This window comes from Euprymna scolopes, chromosome 32, assembly GCF_053919585.1.
Source record: "Euprymna scolopes isolate OS-2025 chromosome 32, ASM5391958v1, whole genome shotgun sequence".
NCBI lineage: Eukaryota > Metazoa > Mollusca > Cephalopoda > Sepiida > Sepiolidae > Euprymna > Euprymna scolopes.
The window spans coordinates 65,131,211-65,153,051 of record NC_136513.1 but is presented as its reverse complement, the minus strand read 5'-3'; the positions used below and the strand labels follow the sequence as shown (position 1 = coordinate 65,153,051).

The 21,841-nt window shown below is 31.4% G+C and overlaps 1 protein-coding gene across 1 annotated transcript in view; it reads left to right on the top strand.

Annotated features, from left to right (window-relative positions):
* LOC145256396 (uncharacterized) overlaps positions 1-15,597 on the top strand; it is a 65,456-nt gene extending 49,859 nt beyond the window's left edge. The window contains exon 2 of the mRNA XM_080115254.1: positions 15,188-15,597. Within this exon, the coding sequence (XP_079971380.1) occupies positions 15,188-15,286 (99 nt within the window). The 3' untranslated portion in view covers positions 15,287-15,597. The remainder of the gene's footprint in view (positions 1-15,187) is intronic.
* The last annotated feature ends 6,244 nt before the right edge of the window (positions 15,598-21,841 follow it).

The window sequence follows — 21,841 nt, the reverse complement described above, 5'->3', positions numbered from 1 at the left end:
TTAACAAAACCTTTTTTTACAGTTCATTTCATCTGCTATGAGATTAACAAAACCGTTTTTTACAGTTCATTTCATCTGCTATGAGATTAACAAAACCTTTTTTTACAGTTCATTTCATCTGCTATGAGATTAACAAAACCTTTTTTTACAGTTCATTTCATCTGCTATGAGATTAACAAAACCGTTTTTTACAGTTCATTTCATCTGCTATGAGATTAACAAAACCTTTTTTTACAGTTCATTTCATCTGCTATGAGATTAACAAAACCGTTTTTTACAGTTCATTTCATCTGCTATGAGATTAACAAAACCTTTTTTTACAGTTCATTTCATCTGCTATGAGATTAACAAAACCGTTTTTTACAGTTCATTTCATCTGCTATGAGATTAACAAAACCCTGCGAGCTTGACACCAGCTTAAAAGTCTCTCACCATCACTATGAGGCTACATCTCGCCCGGCGTGCACTTTTCTTCCCCTCGACCATATGTTGTCCTTTTTTTCTTTTTCTTGTCATGCAAACCTGCACACACCTGCTAATTTGCATACATGCTCAAAATGGCTGCTGCTGCTAATACTGTCATTAGCTATCCATCGTTTGGCTGCTGATATTTTCACACACACTCATACGCACTCTGCTACATTCTGATGAGAAGCATTTTGTCTTTTTATTTTAATTTTCCACTTTTACTTTTACTTATCGTTCTAATCTATCTATATATGTTGGAGTGTTGAAAAGATTGTATCAAGCATATCTGATGGTTATCGTACTTCACTCACTGTCTTTAGGTTTTGGTTTCGATCTCAGCTCGAGTATTTTTTATTTTTACTTACAAGAAGTGAACTGTTTAGAAAAAACATGATACTCATGCACGTGCCTCATTTTCTTTTCGTTTTTTTAATTCATTTTCTTTAAAGGAATTTAACTTAAAGTTTAATGCTGGCAATGACAGATACATCGGCTAGTATATCTATAAAAGTGTGGACACTTCTCAACCTATATACTCAACGAATTTTTTATCTATAGACTTTTTTCTTTTTTCTCTCTCTATTACTTTTTATTAAATCCTCTCTCCCTCTAACTTTCACCCTTTTCTGACACGCGACTTCTTATGTCAACGAACACATTTGCAAACCCTGTGTTTTTTTTTTTTGACACGCAAAAATTAGTTTATAAACAGACTCCTCCCACCCACTAACACAATTCATTGTTCCGGTAAAATTACGACCCACTTTAATCATTTCAAATTTACATTGTCTATAAATTCAGCTGTAGCACTTTTTGTACAATTTTCCAAAAAGGTTGAAATGCGATTTCTCCATTTTTTATCCTTCTTTTTTAGAGAGCTCACAACTTTTATAGTTTTTTTTTAAAAAGCTCAGTCTTTTCTTTTTTTCTATCGTGTCGAATGGTTCACGGTCACCTAGCGAAGTCTCATTGACTGAAGCAGATGGCTGTTTGTAGCGACCATGTGTTTACCCACGAATAAATAATATATATATATATATATATATTATTATTATTATTATTACTACATTTTCACCCCAAACAAGGCACAGTGCCACTTTGATGTGGGGGGCTGCTATCAGGGACATAAGTTGCAGGAATACTATGTAGGGTGTTAGGCCGCAAGATGTCTGATCACTTTACACTTGAACTTCTGCATGTCAGTAGAGTTGGGGAATCCGGATTCCGGAAGGGAATTCCAAAATCTAATAGTTCTGGGGAAGAAACAATAAGAATAGAAGGCTTTCTTACGTCTGGGGAACTAAACTGTGTAGGGGGAGGGACTTTGCTGCTCTTAATAGTGTTGAGTCTTTCTTATCTTGATAAGTTTTGCTTTCTTAAAGAAAAAATATTCTTTAATAACATAATTGTATTACATATATATATATATATATATATATATATATATATATATATATATATATATATATACTAGCATTTCGGCCCAGTGTTGCCCGGATGTTTGGAGGTGTATGTTGAGCAAAAAAAAAAAGTGGAAGGCAGGCTCGAACCTGTACTGAGAAAAAGGAAAAGAATGGGAAAAGAACGTGACGTCTTTGCTGTTACGATCACTGCCATACCGGAAGCGATGCGGGTTTAAATTAAGGCTAGACAATCGAAAAGAGGGGATGATTTTCGACAATATCGGCGAAAAAAGCGACCCCTCCCGGTAGAAAAATGCCCAGTTGAAGGTGAAGAAATTAATGTTTTTAGCCAATTTTTCGATATTTGTTGTCTGAAAGGTCAAGTTTAAAAACGTACATTTCCATACACAATAACTCTGTCAATTTTAAGTCTACAGACTCGAAATTTGATATTCAGGGTATTGAGTTTTGGAAAAATCTTTGTAATCCGTTTTCGGCCTGAAATTTGTCTGTTAAGGGGTCAAAGTTCAACTATTTGTCCTTTCGGAACTCTACCAAACTCCTCCGGCAATTTTGAGTATAAAAAATTGAAATTTTAGATATAGGTTCATTGGACATGGATCCAACTTAATAACTTGATTTGAGCCCAAAACAATAAAGGTTAAGGGGTCATAATAGGGGTCAAAGTTAAAAAAAATTGACCTCTGCGGTCTCTACCAAATTACTCAGACAATTTCTGGTCTAAACATTTGAAATTTACATAAAGGGTATTAGAGATAGGGCAAGCTTTATAATCGGTTTGGGTCGAAAATTTTTAGTTACCAATATATAAATGTATGTATGTATGTATGTATGTATGTCTACCTAAAATTTTCGACAGAGGCGACGGATATTTACAAGATCAGTATCGTTTTGAAGAAACCTTTCAGACGACAAATATCGAAAAATTGGCTTAAGACATTAATATCTTCACCTTCAACTGGGCACTTTTCTACAGGGAGGGGTCGCTTTTTCGCCGATATTTTCGAAAGTCATCCTCTCCTTTCGATTGTCTAGCCTTAATTTAACCCTACATCACTTCCGGTTTGGTGGTGGTCATAACAGCAAAGACGTCACGTTCTTTTCCTCGTTCTTTTCCTCCTTTTCTATACGGGTTTGAGCCTGCCTTCCTGCTATTACTTTTTTTTTCTTTGCTCGATATACACCTCCAAACACCCAGGCAACGCCAGGCTGAAATGCTAGCATATAAAATGAAATTTGTGTGTAGGTGTGTAAGGAAAGGTTCATTCCTTCGAAAACGGTTTGGCCAATTTTTTAAAATTTCATATGAAGGTACTCGATGTATCTGGGAGTGTTTGTATATAGGTTTTATATTGGCATGCATCTGATAAGTATCGAAACTCGAAAAGAATCTGATTAAACAAGGAAGTTCAATTTTAACCCGATTTAGCACTTTTATACAACCCAACATCGCAAGTGCATTTGAGGAGTGCAATAAATGAACAAGCAGAAAGGCATAGCCTATAAACTCAACTGTAGATACTTTTATGAGACAATGATGATATAAAAATTTCAAGCGATCATATAACAATTTAATTCAAATGATCATATAAAAATTTAATTCAAATAATCATATAAAAATTTAATTCAAGTGATCATATAAACATTTAATTCAAATGATCATATAAAAATTTAATTCAAATGATCATACAAAAATTGATGAGGATCATATAACAATTTAATTCAAGTGATCATATAAAAATTTAATTCAAATGATCATATAAAAATTTAATTCAAATGATGATATAAAAATTTTAATCAAATGATGATATAAAAATTTAATTAAATGATCATACAAAAATTGATGAGGATCATATAACAATTTAATTCAAGTGATCATATAAAAATTTAATTCAAATGATCATAAAAAATTTAATTCAAATGATGATATAAAAATTTAATTCAAATGATCATATAAAAATTTAATTCAAGTGATCATATAAGAATTTTATTCAAATGATCATATAAGAATTTTATTCAAATGATCATATAAAAATTTAATTCAAATGATCATATAAAAATTTAATTCAAATGATCATATAAAAATTTAATTCAAATGATCATATAAGAATTTTATTCAAATGATGATATAAAAATTTAATTCAAATGATGATATAAAAATTTTAATCAAATGATGATATAAAAATTTTAATCAAATGATGATATAAAAATTTTAATCAAATGATGATATAAAAATTTTAATCAAATGATGATATAAAAATTTTAATCAAATGATGATATAAAAATTTTAATCAAATGATGATATAAAAATTTTAATCAAATGATGATATAAAAATTTTAATCAAATGATGATATAAAAATTTTAATCAAATGATGATATAAAAATTTTAATCAAATGATGATATAAAAATTTAATTCAAATGATGATATAAAAATTTTAATTCAAATGATGATATAAAAATTTAATTCAAATGATCATATAAAAATTTAATTCAAATGATCATATAAAAATTTAATTCAAATGATCATATAAGAATTTTATTCAAATGATCATATAAAAATTTAATTCAAATGATGATATAAAAATTTTAATCAAATGATGATATAAAAATTTTAATCAAATGATGATATAAAAATTTTAATCAAATGATGATATAAAAATTTTAATCAAATGATGATATAAAAATTTTAATCAAATGATGATATAAAAATTTTAATTCAAATGATGATATAAAAATTTTAATTCAAATGATGATATTAAAATTTAATTCAAATGATGATATAAAAATTATTTCATAAAATCAACAGAGGTGCATTTTAAATGAATGTTTCGGTTTAGACCATGACATTTGCTTTTTGCATTTTAAACTTTATGTGAAGTGATTCTCTACAGTGCAATGTTGACCACAATGTATTGTGGACTAAGTCACTACTTAGAGGCAGATGAAGCTTCCTCGCTGTCCCTAACTTGAGTACCATTCAATCGATTTGATTTAAAAATTAGTGACTTCACTTATTTCGATGACAATAAATGTATGGAAGTTGGAAACATTTGTTAATCCTCATTCAATTTCGGAAAACCTCGGATTGCCCTGATAATGTATATATATGTGTGTGTGTGGTAAAGGAAAAAAGCCACCAAATATTGTCCGGGGCCAATAAGCGAAAATCATATCCACCGAACACTTTTCATAAGCAGACATCTCTTTTACCTACTCATGCCAATAATACAATAACCTGAAACACTCTAAACAAACTACAACCCACATTACAAGCTATAAAACAAACATTAAAAATAACAAAACATTAAAAATAACAAAACTTTAAAAATAACAAAACTTTAAAAATAACAAAACTTTAAAAATAACAAAACAAGCTGATATCCAATGCAGCTTTAAATACTGTTGCATGCCTTAATTGTCATCATATATATGTTGGTGCAGCTCAACATGGATTAGAGAAAACATAAAAGAGTTATAAAAAATAGCAATTCCCTAAATGCATTATTATCTTATTCATTGCAGGATGATCATTTGTTAAATTCAAACAAGAAACAATCGGTAACTTTATTTCAAATAAATCTCGACAAATTTTTTTTAAATCAGCACTTATCGCAAACTCAAACACAATTAAACAGTGCAGAGATTGACACAATTTATTAATAAATTTAATAAATAAACTCATATGAAAACAACAAAATTTGAATTTAGACACAGCTTAACTCACAATATTTAAAAATAATATTACCTATAATAATTAATATGCATAATCAGTCAATAAATAACAAAACAAAGATACACTCATTTCAATTATACATCCACATTGGAATTTTAAAGGCACGAGAACATAAATTGGATCATATCTTTTTAAATATCTAAATAGAGATATTGACGTTTAAAAAAAGTCTCACACACACTCATAAGGCTATACACTTTTTAAATGCCAACGGCATCCTTTTCACACAACAGAATTTTGGGTTCGTTACCAAAAACCGTTTTCCATGCTAACAAAAATGAAAGAAAAAAGGAAAAAAACATTTAAAGCAAATTTGTTGGAAATGGGAAACTAATAGAAATGAGCAAAAGAAAGTTTTTTAAGATGAAAATGAAAACGACTGTCCTTGATTATGGAGTTTAAATTACGAGGACTAACAGGCAATTCTGAATTATCTCTCGAATCCATAACAAGCCAGTCATATCTACTCCGAAAATAGGAGTGAGGCGAACGTAGCTTTCCTTTTGATTAAAGAAGCTACATAAAACCAAAGTATATCTCCTGCATAAACTGTGCAGGAAAAATGCAGCACCGAGCTACCGAGCTTCATATATCAAGCCCAACAAACCAAGACTGGCAAGTCTTTTAAAAACAACCAAGCCCCTGGCGCTTGAAATTTCTAGAGTGAGATCCGAAGCTCCAGGTTCCAGCCTCGGAGACTTCACCTCAGTCTTACATCTTAAAAAATCTGTGCCCTCACAGATTTTCAGAGGGACTGCACTACAAATCATGGAGCCAGCAAATACTCCAGATTTTACAGACACTCGACTGTAAAAATCCAGTCAAGCTTAAGTTTGCTAAACTCTCGCTTGAAAACTCTCCCCATGACCCACACACGAAGACAAAGGGATATAGGATCCGAGATCCTGAAAGCTTTGGAGAGGCTTACACCAAATGAAGTACTAAAAGCAAGTACTTCTAAGAGAAAAAGATACTGAGCTTATCCAGTACTTTTCCTTGGGAGGAATTGTAACAAGTAAAACTCCTGTCCTTCCACTGGCCCTTTTCAGAGTTATTTGCTCAGTGCAATGGGCTCATATCAGGCACGAAACTACTTTCACCTTGATAAGGGTATGTTAAATGGTCAGTGGTAATGTACCCATCCAAATTAACATGCGCATCATCGCATGCAGAAAACAGGGCTTGGCCATCTTGGCAACTACCTAAATCTAAACAGTCTCCCTGACTATCAGCGGACTGCTTAAAAAACTATAGCTGGCTCCCTTTAATAATAGGCACAATGCCTCTATCCAATTCGCACTTAAATTCCTCCATGAAATGCATAAAATTCCAGGGATCCATGCTCAACAAATTATGGACCAAACTGGAGTACTCAAAAATTCCTAACAAATTTAAACTCTTTCTAGCTATATTTACGGCAAGCTGCAATCTAGGCAGATTAAATTTAATTGCTGCACAATTTTCCAACTGCGGCCGTACCCTCTCTAAGCCAAATTCTCCAGTACTTAGAGAGTTAGTCTCAGCAACCGGGCATTCTGGTTCAGGATCGGAAACCTTGACCGACATTATCGTCAGTGTATCAAAGAGCACCAGGATACTAATAGAATCACGTAGCTTACTACTAGCTAAACTATGCATAGCTTCTCTAACACCATTCTGGAAAGCATCTACCCGAGAAGCATCCACGTCCAGAAATTCTAAATCCACTGTCTCAGGGGAAAAACAAGCATAAACTTGTTCAGTCAAGTCAAGAAACGTGTCTAAGCCCTCTCTAATCTCAGTCATATTTTGTCGAAAGATAACTTTAGGACAATTTTTGTCTGAACTCATAAAGCTGAGATTAAGAATAATAGCATCCATAGCAAATAACCTTTCCTCCGCCAATGTATTGTAAGAAGAATTTGAAGACATGTTGAGGCTTTTAAAAATATTAAATAAATATAAACTAAAGCCGAATAACTATCACACAGAATTCTACCTAAATTTTAAAATAAATTTTCTCCTATAGGCAGTTAAAACAAATACGCATTAAACTGAAGTTCGCATTGGTAATAATTTTAAACAATAAAATTGTACAAATAAAATTATTAATTATTCACCCTAAGGTGTAAGTGGACACAAAGTCAGGCTTAACGAAGGAGAAAATCCAATTCCAAGGATGCACTTTGGATTGGGACAAATTAAATAACCTCCGAAGGAAATTTATCCTTCAAGACTGAGGGAAGAAATAAATTTCTTATATTAACTGCAAAAGTGCAGCAGAATTTTTCTAATTTTTTCTCCTAACAGAAAACCTATCAATTTTTTCTTCTCTGACTGAGGACATAAGGTTTTTTTTTTCTATTTTAGCAAGTGCAGAAGAATTTTTCTTCTAACAGGAAACTATATATATTTCTCCTGAAAGGATAAAATAAATTTTTTTTTTTATCGGAAAAAATACAGTATTTTCTCTCTTTTCACTATGGGCAGAAGAACTTTATTATTTTTCTTCTAAATAGAAATCTGCAGAAGAAGTTTATATTCTTACAGGGAACACAATAAATTCTTCAATTTCTTAACTAAGGGTAAAAGAACTCTATTATTCAAATTGAAAAAGTGCAAAGAAATTTCCTTTTCTGGCCAAGGACAGAACCAAAGTCAGAAGGAAACTATAACTTAAATTTAATTATTAACGCTAAGTCCCAGGGCAAATTCCCACGTTGTAGACTTGCAATAAGTAAATGCACCCAACGGCCAACTATTGGCGAAAACAAAGAAAGGAAATATTTCTTTTAAAACTTTCTTCTTAAGACCTGAGGCGCTAAGGTTTGGGGATAAATGAATTAACAAGGAAGAAATAAATTCTTTGTAGAAATAAACAATATACAATTTAATGAAATAAAAATATCTCCCAAGAAACCTCTATACTTTGCAAAGTATAGCGGTTTAAAAGAACAGTATAGAGGTTTAAAAGAAAATGTCTTATGTTGTTTGTAAACGCATAAGACATGGAACAATAAAGGCAAAATAACGGAATTTTGGGTTCGTTACCAAATTTCGATTTCCATGGTAACAAAAATGAAAGAAAAAAAAAAGGGAAAAAGGCATTTAAAACAAATTTGTTAGACATAGGAAACTAATAGAAATGAGCACAAGTAGATACCGCCAAAAATGGCCGAAAAATCAAGTTGTTGTTTTTTAAAACGAAATTACATTTATTAAAATCCATTATTTCTGAGTAACTTTTTTTTCCAGAAAGATAAAACCCTGAATTTTATAATATAGAAAACAGAATAATGTAAAACTTTTTCTACTATTTTTAATTAAATTTTAAATGTAAAATTTTCCCCAAAAGTTAACAATTGGCGTTTTTTGTTTTGCACAAAAAACGTATATAAATAGTTAAAAGAAAGGTTTTTGAAAGAATTAATTTGTTTATTTCTTGTCTAACTAAGAGTTAGGGTGATTTTCTATGAGAATATACAAAAATATTATAATATAAGTACCTGGATTTCAAATAATTCCACTTATTCATATAGGCAACCAGTTACTTTGCATCGATTTGATTACTCTGTTTACATTTGTACTTGATAAAAAGCAAACTACAGAAGACCAAAAAGCCCCCAAAAAACTTATTTTTCAGTGACGAAAATTTCAATGTATTATTAACGCTGAGGCTTGCCAGTACCAGATGGGTGACCATTTGTATGAGTTTGGTTTTTAATGTGTATGTGTGTGGGGGCCAGGCTCTCCAAAATGAGGAGGGGGGCAATTTAAAGCAGAATAAAAAAAATTATTTCAGCGCATTTGGTCCATCGTAGTCGAAAGGCGGCAAATGTTTTCAAACGGGATCGAAAAAATGATGATATTTTTAACACAAAGGGCACAATATTTATTGAATTTTATTTTTGCATCGATTCATCAAAGCATGCCCTGTTTAATAATGGTCATGCATTATTCGGCTCGCTAAAAAGAAATTGTTAATTTATTTATCAAAGATTTTAAAATGGCTTTTTTCGTATAAATATTAAAAAAATTTTTTTTTTTTTTTGTTTTGCTTAACTGAAATTAATTATTTTACTTAACATATTCACCGAATTTCACACTTCAAAACTCAAAAGCGGGATAATTAAACACAATCGAAGTTCTGATATTCAGACATCAAAATAAGGTATGCAAACAAGTTTTTTTGTTTTTTTTTAATCTATAATCCTGTCCCTTACAATGCAGGCAGTGAATACTCGAATTCAGGAAAACGGGGAAAGGTTCTTTCTTCCCTTTCCTCGCCCCCCCCCCAACCAGGGGGTGGCAGTGTAGCCGACTGTTAGAAGGGAACTATAACAATGATGATGATGATGATGATGATGATGATGATGATGATGGAAGTGACCTGCAAACGGCCGGTCAAGGAATGCGTTCCTTTCCCTAAATCCCGAGATGTTGAATATATGTAAATAAAAAAATAAATAAAAATTATTTCTTTATTAAAATTTCAACACACAAGTATATTTTCAAATGTTGTAATGGTATTTTATTTTCTTCAATTAAATCATCCCGAGCAAATCTTGAAATAAAGACAAAACGTTGATGAACATATAACTTGGTTTATTCCTTTTTCATCTCTCCTCTCCCCCCCCTACAAACATTAGATTATAAATTAGAGCAAAATGACTCCCTCTCCCATCTAAAGAAAGAAAAAAAACCTTCATTGTGAGGAGTAGACTCTCCAGTGGCGAATCCCCGCCCCCCTAAAAAATTATCAAACTCCAGAAGGAGACTGGCAAAATTGACGGCAGCCATCTTGGTTGGAAATTTAAAAGCCATAAAGAGAATTAATATCTGAGATAAATTAAAAACTATTTTAAATTACTGGAGATGAAATAAAAACTACTTGAAAACACCAACAATGATGCAGGTAGGTTTCAAAGTAGTATTTATATTTCCTGCATATTCGATTTTTACCACTTTGTCGAATCGTTAATCCCAATCCATATTGTATATTGTTATGTGGTTATGATTATTCAAAAGTTCCTATCATAGAAGATAGACATTTATCTTATTCAACGCATTTTTCCATACTGTCCAAGGGAGATAATCAGATTCGAGATTTTCTAAGTTATTTCCCTTGTAATTAAAAATTACGGCACTGTGTTACAATAGTTCATTGTGCAGAGGGAGACAACTCTCTTTTATAAAGAAATTCGTTCATTTTTTTTCATCTCATAATTTAGGACATTTCAACGATATTTTTTTATTAAATCAAAACATTAAAAAAAGAAGCTGCGACAATTTTTTTAATGTAACAAAGTTGATAACATGAATAAACAAACCAATATTTTCATAAGATGAAAACATTTTAAAAAAAAGAAGCTGCGGCAACTTTTTTCTTTAATTTAAAAGTAAATGTTATGTTTTTAAAAAATTAGTCTTTAGCCTTAAAAAATATAAAGAATGAAACTCTTTAGCCTTAAAAAATATAAAGAATGAAACTCTTTAGCCTTAAAAAATACAAAGAATGAAACTCTTTAGCCTTAAAAAATATAAAGAATGAAACTCTTTAACCTTAAAAAATATAAAGAATGAAACTCTTTAGCCTTAAAAAATATAAAGAATGAAACTCTTTAGCCTTAAAAAATATAAAGAATGAAACTCTTTAGCCTTAAAAAATATAAAGAATGAAACTCTTTAGCCTTAAAAAATATAATATACAGAATGAAACTCTTTAGTCTTAAAAAATATAAAGAATGAAACTCTTTAGCCTTAAAAAATATAAAGAATGAAACTCTTTAGCCTTAAAAAATATAAAGAATGAAACTCTTTAGCCTTAAAAATATAAAGAATGAAACTCTTTAGCCTTAAAAAATATAAAGAATGAAACTCTTTAGCCTTAAAAAATATAAAGAATGAAACTCTTTAGCCTTAAAAAATATAAAGAATGAAACTCTTTAGCCTTAAAAAATATAAAGAATGAAACTCTTTAGCCTTAAAAAATATAAAGAATGAAACTCTTTAACCTTAAAAAATATAAAGAATGAAACTCTTTAGCCTTAAAAAATATAAAGAATGAAACTCTTTAACCTTAAAAAATATAACGAATGAAACTCTTTAGCCTAAAAAAATATAAAGAATGAAACTCTTTAACCTTAAAAAATATAAAGAATGAAACTCTTTAGCCTAAAAAAATATAAAGAATGAAACTCTTTAGCCTTAAAAAATATAAAGAATGAAACTCTTTAGCCTTAAAAAATATAAAGAATGAAACTCTTTAGCCTTAAAAAATATAAAGAATAAAACACTTTAGCCTTAAAAAATATAAAGAATGAAACTCTTTAGCCTTAAAAAATATAAAGAATGAAACTCTTTAGCCTTAAAAAATATAAAGAATGAAACTCTTTAACCTTAAAAAATATAAAGAATGAAACTCTTTAGCCTTAAAAAATATAAAGAATGAAACTCTTTAGCCTTAAAAAATATAAAGAATGAAACTCTTTAGCCTTAAAAAATATAAAGAATGAAACTCTTTAGTCTTAAAAAATATAAAGAATGAAACTCTTCAACCTTAAAAAATATAAAGAATGAAACTCTTTAGCCTTAAAAAATATAAAGAATGAAACTCTTTAGCCTTAAAAAATATAATATACAGAATGAAACTCTTTAGTCTTAAAAAATATAAAGAATGAAACTCTTTAGCCTTAAAAAATATAAAGAATGAAACTCTTTAGCCTTAAAAAATATAAAGAATAAAACACTTTAGCCTTAAAAAATATAAAGAATGAAACTCTTTAGCCTTAAAAAATATAAAGAATGAAACTCTTTAGCCTTAAAAAATATAAAGAATGAAACTCTTTAACCTTAAAAAATATAAAGAATGAAACTCTTTAGCCTTAAAAAATATAAAGAATGAAACTCTTTAGCCTTAAAAAATATAAAGAATGAAACTCTTTAGCCTTAAAAAATATAAAGAATGAAACTCTTTAGTCTTAAAAAATATAAAGAATGAAACTCTTTAACCTTAAAAAATATAAAGAGTGAAACTCTTTAGCCTTAAAAAATATAAAGAATGAAACTCTTTAGCCTTAAAAAATATAATATACAGAATGAAACTCTTTAGTCTTAAAAAATATAAAGAATGAAACTCTTTAGCCTTAAAAAATATAAAGAATGAAACTCTTTAGCCTTAAAAATATAAAGAATGAAACTCTTTAGCCTTAAAATATATAAAGAATGAAACTCTTTAGCCTTAATAAATATAAAGAATGAAACTCTTTAGCCTTAAAAAATATAAAGAATGAAACTCTTTAGCCTTAAAAAATATAAAGAATGAAACTCTTTAACCTTAAAAAATATAAAGAATGAAACACTTTAGCCTGAAAAAATATAAAGAATGAAACTCTTTAGCCTTAAAAAATATAAAGAATGAAACTCTTTAGCCTTAAAAAATATAAAGAATGAAACTCTTTAACCTTAAAAAATATAAAGAATGAAACTCTTTAGCCTAAAAAAATATAAAGAATGAAACTGTTTAGCCTTAAAAAATATAAAGAATGAAACTCTTTAGTCTTAAAAAATATAAAGAATGAAACTCTTTAGCCTTAAAAATATAAAGAATGAAGCTCTTTAGCCTTAAAAAATATAAAGAATGAAACTCTTTAGCCTTAAAAAATATAAAGAATGAAACTCTTTAGCCTTAAAAAATATAAAGAATGAAACTCTTTAGCCTTAAAAAATATAAAGAATGAAACTCTTTAGCCTTAAAAAATATAAAGAATGAAACTCTTTAGCCTTAAAAAATATAAAGAATGAAACTCTTTAGCCTTAAAAAATATAAAGAATGAAACTCTTTAGCCTTAAAAAATATAAAGAATGAAACTCTTTAACCTTAAAAAATATAAAGAATGAAACTCTTTAGCCTAAAAAATATAAAGAATGAAACTCTTTAGCCTTAAAAAATATAAAGAATGAAACTCTTTAGCCTTAAAAAATATAAAGAATGAAACTCTTTAGCCTTAAAAAATATAATATACAGAATGAAACTCTTTAGTCTTAAAAACTATAAAGAATGAAACTCTTTAGCCTCAAAAAATATAAAGAATGAAACTCTTTTACCTTAAAAAATATAAAGAATGAAACACTTTAGCCTTAAAAAATATAAAGAATGAAACACTTTAGCCTTAAAAAATATAAAGAATGAAACACTTTAGCCTTAAAAAATATAAAGAATGAAACTCTTTAGCCTTAAAAAATATAAAGAATGAAACTCTTTAGCCTTAAAAAATATAAAGAATGAAACTCTTTAACCTTAAAAAATATAAAGAATGAAACACTTTAGCCTTAAAAAATATAAAGAATGAAACTCTTTAGCCTTAAAAAATATAAAGAATTAAACTCTTTAGCCTTAAAAAATATAAAGAATGAAACTATTTAACCTTAAAAAATATAAAGAATGAAACTCTTTAACCTTAAAAAATATAAAGAATGAAACTATTTAACCTTAAAAAATATAAAGAATGAAACTATTGCTGCAATGTTGTCTGTGCTTGTCTTACAAGTATTTTAATAGAATGTACACCGGTGAACTTGCATTCCCTCGGCCGACAATTACTAAAATTTCACTCCTTCAATGTAATGGGCCCCAAGAAGCTTTCTACTCTAACTTCCTCAAACTGTTTACTTTTGGAATTTATTTCCTTCCTCAAGTTTCCTTGGCTGCACCAACATGAAATTTAAATGTAATGTAAAATCTATCTCTATGCATAACTCCTCACTTGATGTAAATCTGATCTCCCCAACTTTTTATCCGTGCCGAAACCTAGATGTAAATTCCATGAACAAAGCCTCTTTCATTAATGTTTCCAACGTTGTTACATTAAAAAAAATCATCACAGCTTTCTTTTTTAATATTTTGATTTAATAAAATAAGTCATTAAAAAAATATTGTTATGTGTACAATATTCAATCGGAAAATATCGTAGTAATCGTTAGTAGTGGAAATTTCGTAAATTGAATTACTTAACAGGGCGGCTCATCAAGAACTTGTTCGTGTTCGATTTGAAGACGGCCATCTTGTAATCAATTGGAAAGCAGGAATACTAAACTGTTTGACAGGGGTGCAGTTCTATGAAAGAGGCTTTGTTCATGGAATTTACATCTAGGTTTCGGCACGGATAAAAAGTTGGGGAGATCAGATTTACATCAAGTGAGGAGTTATGCATAGAGATAGATTTTACATTACATTTAAATTTCATGTTGGTGCAGCCAAGGAAACTTGAGGAAGGAAATAAATTCCAAAAGTAAACAGTTTGAGGAAGTTAGAGTAGAAAGCTTCTTGGGGCCCATTACATTGAAGGAGTGAAATTTTAGTAATTGTCGGCCGAGGGAATGCAAGTTCACCGGTGTACATTCTATTAAAATACTTGTAAGACAAGCACAGACAACATTGCAGCAATGAAATGCACCAACCTAATTGAAAGTATATTTTAGGATGTTTGCCTTCGATATTTTACTTATTTTACTTTTTACATCCTGTTAATTGGTACATTGTTATTCTTCTAAAATCTGTTATTGCCCTTTTTCTATTACAGTACATGATAATCCACCTTGCTGACCAACGACCAACGGATGCAATTGCCTTTATGATTGATGACGTCTTAAAAGAAACAAAGAACAAAATGAACAAGTGAAAATGTTAAAGAATTCATCTTTTTTTGAAATCTTTTTTACATATTATGTTATTAAACAGAAGTAACAAATAAGAAATCCATATTTTTAATGAATAAAATATGTATTTTTAATGAATAAAATGTGTATTTTTAATGAATAAAATGTGTATTTTAATGAATAAAATATGTAGTTTTAATGAATAAAATGTGTATTTTTAATGAATAAAATATGTATTTTTAATTAATAAAATATGTATTTTTAATTAATAAAATATATAGTTTTAATGAATAAAATATGTATTTTTAATGAATAAAATATGTATTCAAACATAGTTATCATCGTCATTCTTTATGTATTTCAGTTACTTTTTCGAGGGGAAGACACAAAATATTCTAATGTTCAACAGTTATAATTTGTTTTATCAATATTTAATTTTATAAAATCAACAATAGGTTTTCTTCAATGCAATGTAGACTGCAATGTATTGTGGACTAAGTCGCTGCAGGGAGGCATATGAAGCTTCTTCCTGGTACAACACAGTGCGCCCCTGTCTAGAGCAGGCAATCCATCGATTTGATTGAAAAGTAGGCGATGTCACTGGAAGTATGGAACATTCATTGATCCTCATTTAATCTTGGGCAATGTCGGGTCTCCCTGCCAGTTTAAAATATTTGATTGAAATCAGATATTTTTTAGTCAGCTATACACTGACATTGTGATCTTGTTTGTTTACTTTTTAATTATATATTTGGAATATTACTGCTGGAATGGGATTATAACTATTGAGGCATGACAATTGAAACCTTCTTAGTCATTTTCCGGAAGTGACGTCATGTGTTGATGACGGGGGACACTCACGATTATGTTACTTCAAAAAGTACTCTGGAGGCTATCAGGGATTACCAACCCTTCTTTTTTTAAGTGAGGTTGGGGCGTGGTGAATTAGTGCCTGTTCATTCTTCCAAGCATTACCACCACTTTTTCTGTTTATGGAGTGGGGGCCAGTAGATGATTTTTTTTTTTTTTTTTTTACACAGTGATCACCACTTATCAAGGCCCGGAAGCCACTCAGGGATAAGGATTATTGCAAGTACATTACGTTAGTGTGGAGATTTGATGAAGTGTTTACTTAAGGAGGCGGTTCATTAGGAATTTGTTAACATTGGACTTGAAGACATCCAAGTTGTAGTCTGGTGGGGAGCAGGCAGACGGAACAGAGTTCCACAGGCGTGCAGTTCTAAGAAAGAAGCTTTGTTCATGGAATCCGCGTTTTGATTTAGGCACAGATATAGAGTGGGGGAAATTTTTCACAGTGGATTCAGCTAGACGGGTGTTTTTCGTGAAAGATTGGCGATGGGGACCAGAGATTGGAGTTCAGACGAGCACCTGCCATGGAAATAACGATAAAACAAGGATAGGCTCGCAACGTCTCTTCTGTGGGAGAGAGGTTGCAGGGTAGAGAAAAGGGCATCCCCCACTAAGCCACGAAGTCTATTTTGTACTCTGTCAAGGTAGGATAGGCTGTTTTTAGCAGCTCCTGCCCATGGCAACAGTATTCCATCCATATGATTTCGCTGAAATGCTGCGTCAGAACAAATATTGCACTTTGATCTTAACCAAAAGGCCAAGTAAGCGTAATATAGTTTTCTACCAGGCGTTACCTCCTCCAAAAAATAAAAAAATACTAAATAACCGACACAGCATATATTTTAAGAGGTGGGGAGGGAAATATGGAGTAAGCCCCGGTAATGGCTGAAACAGCAGTTTATGATCTCAAAAATACTTTATTTCATATATATTTTAAAAGGAGTAGGAATACGGAGTCAGGTCCGAAAACGGCTGAAGCAGTTTACGATCTCAAAATTACTTTATCTAATATTAAAAGCTGAAACAGTCTACGATTTAGACATTACATTATTTCCTGTATGTTTTTAAAACAGTGAGGTGGGGGATATAAAATCAGTCCAGGAAATGGCCGCAACCGTTTACGAGTTAAACATTACTATATTTCATTCATATTTTTAACAGTGGCGTGGGGCTTACAGAGTCAGTCTCGGAAATGGCTGTAACATTTTACGTTTTAGACATTAATTTATTTAATGTATATTTATAAGTGTCAGTGCCGTAAATGGTTGAAACAGTTTACGATCTAAACATTACTTTATTTCATGTATATTTTTAACAGAGATTACTACGTAGTTATTATTTTCGTAAGGGGGATTATATTGGTTAAAATTATGAAAAATGATCGTCTAAATTAGTAACATATCCAAGAATCATGATTATGAAAAATGATGAAATGTGAGTTAATTGATTGGTGTTTTTTTAATGAAATAATCGGCCAAGACAATATATCAAAGTTATTATTTTCGTAAGGGGAGGGTAAATGTGGGTTAAAATTATTTAAAAAAAACGATTGCCGAAATTAGTAACATATCCAAAAATTATGAAAAATGATGAAATGTGAATTAATCGATTATTGTGCTTGTAATGAAATAACAAACCCAGACAAAATATCAGAGTTATTATTTTCGCAAGGATGGGGCATTATGTTGGTTACAATTATAAAAAATGATTGTCGAAATTAGTAACATATCCAAAAATGATGAAATGTGAGTTAATTGATTGGTATTTTTTTTAAATGAAATTATCGACCCAGGCAATATATCAAAGTTATTAATTCCATAAGGGGGGTGCCATAATGTGGGTTACTATTATGAAAAATGTTTGTCGAACTTAGTAACATATCCAAGAATCATGAAAAATGATGAAATGTGAATAAATCGATTGATGTGTTTTTAATGAAATAAATAACTCAGAGAATATATCAAAGTTATTATTTTTGTAAGGGAGGCCGGTGAAAATGTAGGTTAAAATTGTGAAAAATGATTGTCGAAATTAGTAACATATCCAAGAATTATGAAAAATCATAAAATGTTAATTTATTGATTGGTGCATTTGTAATAAAATAATCGGCACAGACAAGATATCAAAGTTATTTTTTCATAAAGGGTAAAGCGATAATGTATGTTACAATTATAAAAAATAATTACCGAAATTAGTAACACATCCAAGAATTATGAAAAATGGTGAAATGTGAGTTAATGATGTGTAAAAGGTGTGTTTGTAATGAAAAAATCGGCCTAGACAATACATCAAAGTTGTGATTTTCGTAAGGGATGGCTAGAATGTGGGTAAAAATTACGAAAAATGATTGTCGAAATTAGTAATATATCCAACAGTTATGAAAAATGATTAAATGTGAGTAAATTGATTAGTCTGTCTGTAATGAAATAATCGGCCCAGAAAATATATCGAAGTTATTATTTTAGTAAAGGGTAGGCGATAACGTGGATTATAAATATCAAAAATGATTGTCGAAATTAGTAACATATCCAAGAATTATGAAGAATAAATCGATTGGTGTGTTTGTGAACAACCCAGGTAATATACCAAAGTTATTATTTTCTTAAGGGGCGAGGTCATATATGGGTTAAAATTATAAAAATGATTGTCGAAATATCTAAGAATTATGAAATATGAAATGTAAGTTGATTGATTGGTGCGTTTGTAATGAATTAATCGACCCAGACTATATATTAAAATTATTATTTTCGTAAGGGAGGTGTTGTCTGGGTTGATTATTTCAATTACAAAAACACCAATCAATTAACTCACATTTCATCATTTTTCTAATTCTTGGATATATCCAATCCAATATGGAATAACTATGGAATCATATTCCGGAAATGACATCGTTTCTCTTACTAATGTGTTGTTGGCGGTTGTGGTAGTAAGGGGGGGGGGACTATATTAATATTGAAAATTGTGATAAAGTAAAAGTTGCTTAATGATAATTCGCATCAATACATTTATATAATTATTTTAAAAACCTGCTGATCAAGAAATGATATCATTTCACTTAAAATAGGTCAATAGTAGGGAGGGAAACAACACAGAAATGTGGAATTTTGTAGTGAGGCAAGAGTTGCCTAATCACAAAGCTTCTCAACATATTTGTTTATTTGTTTGTAAAGCCGGCTGAGTAATCTTCTGAAAATGACGTTTTTTTTTCCAAACAATTTTGATTGTCGATAGTGGTGAAAAAATGAAACAGAGTAATGTAGAATTTGATTATGAAGCAAGGGTTGTCTAATCACTTAACTTTGTCAATGTATTTATGTATTAATTTTAAAATCCTGCTAAGACATCTTCCAAAAATGACAAGTTATCTTACAATAATATTGCCGATAATGAGGGAGGAAAGAAACGTAGTAATGTTGAAATTTATGATGAAGCAAGGGTTGCGAACTCATTAATCAACACAATGTATTTATGTATTAATTTGGAAATCCTAATGATCCATCTTCTAAAAATGATTTTAATTTTCTTAAAATCATTAGCCTTAGTAGAAAGAGAAATTAGTTCATATATGTTGTACAATATCTGTTGAGAGTATGTTAAATTGTTTCATATATGTATAGAAATTACCCGTCTGAAGGTAGGTAAACATTTTAAATATGTGTTGTAAATTACCCGTTCCAAAAAGGAAAATTATTTCATATACATTCTGTAAATTACCGGCCCTAGGAAAGGTACAATTATTTCATATGTGTAATACACATCTTAGGGGAGGTAAAATATTCTTTTGCTCGAAATAGCAAATGATATTTAGGGAATTTCCCTAATAAAATAAAATAACATAACACAATTCTATGAACAATGACAAACAACTTCTTCAACTTAACAAGGGAAAGGTTTATTTGCAAAGCGTACTGAAGGAAGAAAGTAGAGTCGGGTCTCCACTGCCTTACGAGGTAGTTACAACCCGCGGCTGTCGTCAATACCTTTAGTAGGAGCAGCGAAGAGAACAGGCGTCTAGCACCGACGAAGGCTGGTAGCGTAAGAGAGAGTTTTCTTCTGGGACCGGAAGCTGTCTGGTCCCTAGGGGTCAATTTGTATTCGTGCGCAAGTCCTCAGATTGGACAGTCTAGCGCCTCATCACTCACTCAGAGGAAGCGAATGCGCGAGAAGAAAAGGGGTCCATTTGTGTCTGCTACATAACCCCCTGCTTAGGCTGAAAGCCGACAGAGAGAAAGGTAGCATAACAAAAAGCAGAAAGAAAAATACAATAAGAAATGTCCGTCTCTTTAGGTTATTTTCTTGCAGAAAAAAATGTTCTTACTTTTCTGTGAAAAGTTGGAATATTTGCAGAAAACGTTCTGCTCTAAAAAGGAGAGAAGAAAAAATGTTCTTTTTCAACAGAAATACACTGTTTTGCAAAGTCTCTTCGGCCAATGTACCCGTCGACCACTACGTGTAGTGGTCACATAATTGTTCTCACGTGGAACATTTACCTCAGGTGTATGATTATGCTGTGTGTATGTTGGAGGAATGTGTGGCTCAGGTGTTAATGTGTCCAGAAAGGCTCTTTTTACCCTATCTACCGATACTGTCTCTTTTTTACCACTAATGTCTAGGATAAAAGTTTTATCAGTGCGTGAAAGCACGCGATAAGGGCCAGTGTAAGGTGGAGTTAGGGGGGCTTTTACTGCGTCCTTTCTAAGGAATACGTGAGTCCATGTCGCTATGTCCTTCGGAACCAAAGATTTAATGGTCTGTTCCCTAGGGTGCATCGGCGGTAGCTTACTGAGATAAGCTCGTAGTCTGTTGACATATAGAGCTGTGTCAGTTGATATATCCTCTATCGGGGTCAGCATCTGACCTGGCAACGATAGAGGTGCTCCATAGACCAGTTCGGCTGCGGAATATCCCAGGTCCTCCTTGATTGATGCCCGACAGCCAAGAAGGATGACCGGTATGTACTCGCTCCATCGCTGTTGATCAGGGTAAGCGCGTAATGCAGCTTTCAATTGGCGATGGAAGCGTTCTATCATCCCATTTGAAGCAGGGTGATAGCTTGTTGTCCGAATGCGAGTGATCCCGAGGATCTTGGACAGTTCCCGGAATAGGTGGGATTCGAATTGTGCACCACGATCAGTGGTGATTGTAGTGGGAACTCCGTAGCGCGATATCCAGCCTGATATAAGGGCTCGCGCTACAGATTCAGCCGAAATGTCACTAAGTGGGATGGCTTCTGGCCACCGTGTGAAACGGTCTATGCAGGTCAGGAGATAAGTGAATCCCTGACTGACCGGCCATGGTCCAACCAAGTCAATGTGAACATGGCTAAACCGAGCGTCTGGGGTGCTGAATGTTCCAAGGGGTGCGCGGATATGCTCGTGCACCTTTGATTTTTGGCAGGATACACAGGAACGTGACCAAGCAATGATGTCACGCCTCATGTTAGGCCAGAAAAATCTAGCTGTAATCAGCTTTACTGTGGCTTTGCGTCCGGGGTGTGCCAGGTTGTGTAGAGTGTCGAAAACAACTCTACGGTGGGTCGTTGGAACGAATGGTCGAGGTGAATCCGTTGAGGTGTCACAGATGATCTGCGTGTCAGAAGTAGGCACGGGCAGATATGCGAATTTGCAAGTCCCGAATTCAGGTGACGATGGATCCAACGTGTCCAGACTTGGCTGGTCCAAGGCCATCTGTTGCAAATCGATATCCGA